General features: G+C 36.4%; 1 protein-coding gene across 1 annotated transcript; it reads left to right on the top strand.

Moving 5' to 3' along the window:
- Nucleotides 1–523: 523 nt before the first annotated feature.
- On the top strand, nucleotides 524–3,473 carry LOC128858195 (obg-like ATPase 1). The gene is made up of 7 exons (XM_054094252.1): nucleotides 524–623; nucleotides 689–733; nucleotides 895–1,092; nucleotides 2,120–2,180; nucleotides 2,247–2,628; nucleotides 2,695–3,030; nucleotides 3,101–3,473. The coding sequence occupies exons 3-7, from the start codon at nucleotides 912–914 to the stop codon at nucleotides 3,332–3,334; spliced, it is 1,194 nt and encodes a 397-aa protein (XP_053950227.1). The 5' UTR covers nucleotides 524–623; nucleotides 689–733; nucleotides 895–911; the 3' UTR covers nucleotides 3,335–3,473.
- Nucleotides 3,474–3,674: the final 201 nt, after the last annotated feature.

The raw sequence follows: 3,674 nt of genomic DNA, 5'->3' as shown, positions 1-3,674 counted from the left end.
TAAGGCAAGCTGAACGAGCTTAGATGGGAGCTAATGTCGCATCCACCATACTCTCCGGATATTGCACCGTGTGATTATCACCTTTCCCGTGGGCTTCAATCCCACATGTGTAACAAGAACTACTCCTCAAAAGAAGCTATAAAAAGGGATATCGAAGCGTATTTTGGCTACCAGGACAACAAATGTTTTGAACAGGGAATTAAAAATTTGTCTAAACGTTGGGAAGACATTGTGAGTAATGAAGGAAAATATATTATTGATTTATAAATACTTTAAACATCTATTTTATTAATTTTAAAACTACCTTTAAAAAACGCACGAACTTGTGGGCTGACCTTATATTTTACATCATAAGAATGTGTGCATGATATTTAGCACGTATTTAGCTAGTTACCAAAAAGCATACAATTGAGAAGAATAACTTTAAAAGACATTTTTCGCATATTATTCTCTAACGAACTTTTCCGATTTTACTTTTCATTGTGAATGTTTTCGTTTTTCTATTGCAAATATTCACAGTAGTAACCAGTGACAGCTTCGCATGTTTTACAATTGACGTTTCTTTCCGTGAATGTGTGCGTTCGTATTGATTGATTCATTGCCGGCTGGGAAGCAAAAGCAAAGTAATTTTTAAGTGATTTATTGGTTTTGAATTATAATAAACCTTTATTTTTTATTTATAACTCAGTTTTACTGCGCCAACATACATCTACACTTTGAAAAATACCTAAAGGTAATTTCCTATACATGTTGAGGTTATGTTCAGGAAGCAACAACAGCAGCCGTTTGCAAATGCTGCTGCCAACGATACAATTACTTACCAAAAATAGACAAAATTCGTTTACAAACACAAAGCATGGTTGCACTACTAATTCATCTTCTCTTATTTTCCAGACACGTAAAACAAAGCAATGCCACCAAAAAAGCATGAAGAACCCGAACGTAAACCGTTGATTGGTCGTATTGGCACAAATCTACGTATTGGTATCGTTGGAGTGCCCAATGTGGGCAAGTCGACGTTCTTTAACGTACTGACCAAAAGTGCGGCACCAGCGGAGAACTTCCCTTTCTGCACCATCGATCCAAATGAGAATAAGTATCCCAATTATCTGTTATGCCTAGAACCGTTGAGCATTTGTCTGCTTCTCTTATTGAGTCGTGCGGAACATACATAGGTTTTTTTATATTTGTTATTATAATAATTTGCTTATAACTTAAAGTGAGCCACTTAAATGAAGAAAATAGGAATAATATGTTACGTAGATTGCTGCAAGCACAAGCAGTGCTGTAAGGTCATATGAAGGTGTGCCTTATTCAGCTCGTCAAATACCTTTTTTTTTTATCTACGTTGGCCACTCCTTAGTTTTAGCAACTCCTTTTCATAGATTTCCGCCATGTCATAGTCAAAAGCAGCTTGAAATTATTGTAATTTTCTGAAAATTATTCTGCTGCATAGAGCCTGCGAAAACTCGTTTCTAGGAAAAATAGTGCTGCCGTTGGCCACTGTAGAAGTAGGTTCCTCCCAGTTCTTTTTTTTTTTTTTTTGTTGTAAAATTTTGCTTCACTGCAAAAAATGTGAAATAAGTAAAAGAAGCCATAATGGGCGTTGGTAATTTCATATGCAAATTGCTTCGCGGCCGCTTGTGCTAAAATTTCAAAGATTTCATTTGTGTCTGCAAGCTGGCAGAAGTAGTGGGAACGTAAAAAAAAACAGTAAATTGCTTCGAAAATGCTCTGATGATTATTCGACAGCGCGCAGATAACCTAAAGCAGTCTATTGGGTTGGCTGGTGTATGCTAAAAGGTGATTGGCTCTTAAGCGAAACGGCTATCAATGCCGGAGGACATTTTAAAATTACAGGAAATTATAGAAAATTGTAATGATTGGCTGCATTGAAGTGCATTATCATATCGCCTGCGCTATAGTCGCATCAGAAAAACAAGTTTTGACTAACCAACATAGAAAATCAAGATTTTGTACTAGGCTCGTTATTATTTAAGTTGTTCAATTATGATAAACTTAAGTAAATGTTATATTTAAGCATATCGAAGTTGCAGAAATAAATTGATGCCACTTGTTGAACTTCGCGTTAATTTGATTTTCTTTTTTATTTCTTTACGTAGGGTACCAGTGCCTGATGAGCGCTACGATTTCCTATGTGATTATCATAAGCCAGCCTCGTGAGTTCAATTAAAATTTGTACAAAATGTATTTTTTTAATATTACCATTTATTTGAACATTTCAGGAGGGTGCCTGCCTACCTCAATGTTGTTGATATTGCCGGTCTGGTGAAGGGTGCGTCTGAAGGTCAAGGTCTTGGCAATGCCTTCTTATCGCATATTAGCGCTTGTGATGCCATTTTCCACTTGTGTCGTGCTTTTGAGGATCCTGATGTCACGCATGTGGAAGGTGAAGTGAATCCCGTACGTGATTTAGATATAATTTCGGAAGAATTACGCCTTAAGGATGAAGAGAAGTTGCTGCAGAATTTAGATAAGTTAGAAAAAGTGGTGGCGCGTGGTGGTGACAAGAAGCTTAAACCCGAATATGATTCAATGGTAAAAATTAAGGGCATCTTGGTAGATGAAAAAAAGCACTTACGATTTGCCGACTGGAATGCTCATGATGTATGTGGCGTAAATATTTATATACTACTTGTTCTTTGAATTAATACTCGACATCTTTTTTAACAGATTGAAACACTCAATAAATATCTATTCCTTACATCGAAACCAGTGATTTATCTGGTGAATTTATCGGACAAGGATTTCATACGTAAGAAGAACAAGTGGTTGCCGAAAATTAAGGAATGGGTTGATAAGTATGATCCGGGCGCAGTTATTATTCCATTTTCTGGTGCTTTTGAGCACACATTACTGGAGAAAGATGATTTAGAACAAAAGCAGTACGAAGAGGAAGTAAAATGCAAAAGTCAGTTGGATAAAATAATTGTGACAGGTTATAAAGCATTGCAACTGGAGTACTTCTTCACCGCTGGAGCAGATGAAGTCAAAGCATGGACGATTCAGGTATACAAGATTCAGCTAGCATAAAAAAATGTATATAATTCCAGCATGAGTTTTACTTTTGTGTTACCAGAAAGGTACCAAGGCACCACAGGCCGCTGGCCGCATTCACACTGATTTCGAGAAAGGTTTTATTATGGCTGAAGTAATGCATTTCCATGACTTCAAAGAGGAGGGCTCAGAAGCTGCTGCAAAAGCAGCTGGAAAATATCGCCAACAGGGACGTAATTATGTCGTTGAAGACGGCGATATAATATTCTTCAAGTTCAACGCCGGTGCCGGTTTAAAAGATGCTAAGAAGAAATGATACGGTGTAATTATGGTACTATTTGCAATGTTTTATATAAATTTGATTTTGTATTCTGAAAGTTTTCTATCGACTTGAATATGTATTTTTGGCTCATCTTATTCATAAAAGTACATATGAGATATGTTACAAATTTGAATGTAGTGGTTGTTTTGTTTGATGCTATAAAACTCCTATTAAACTCCCATCTTTAATTAACACTAGGAATTGAACTGATCTAACCCCACATTAATAAATCATGTATTCCGAGTGCACACAATATTTTATTTTATTTGCATTTGTATACGTTCGCGGTCACCATTTAAAACTTAGTGCTGCCGTACCGTAACTATAACCGTCA

The sequence above is a fragment of the Anastrepha ludens genome, chromosome 3 (genome assembly GCF_028408465.1).
Source record: "Anastrepha ludens isolate Willacy chromosome 3, idAnaLude1.1, whole genome shotgun sequence".
NCBI lineage: Eukaryota > Metazoa > Arthropoda > Insecta > Diptera > Tephritidae > Anastrepha > Anastrepha ludens.
This window is presented reverse-complemented; position numbering and strand designations above follow the sequence as displayed.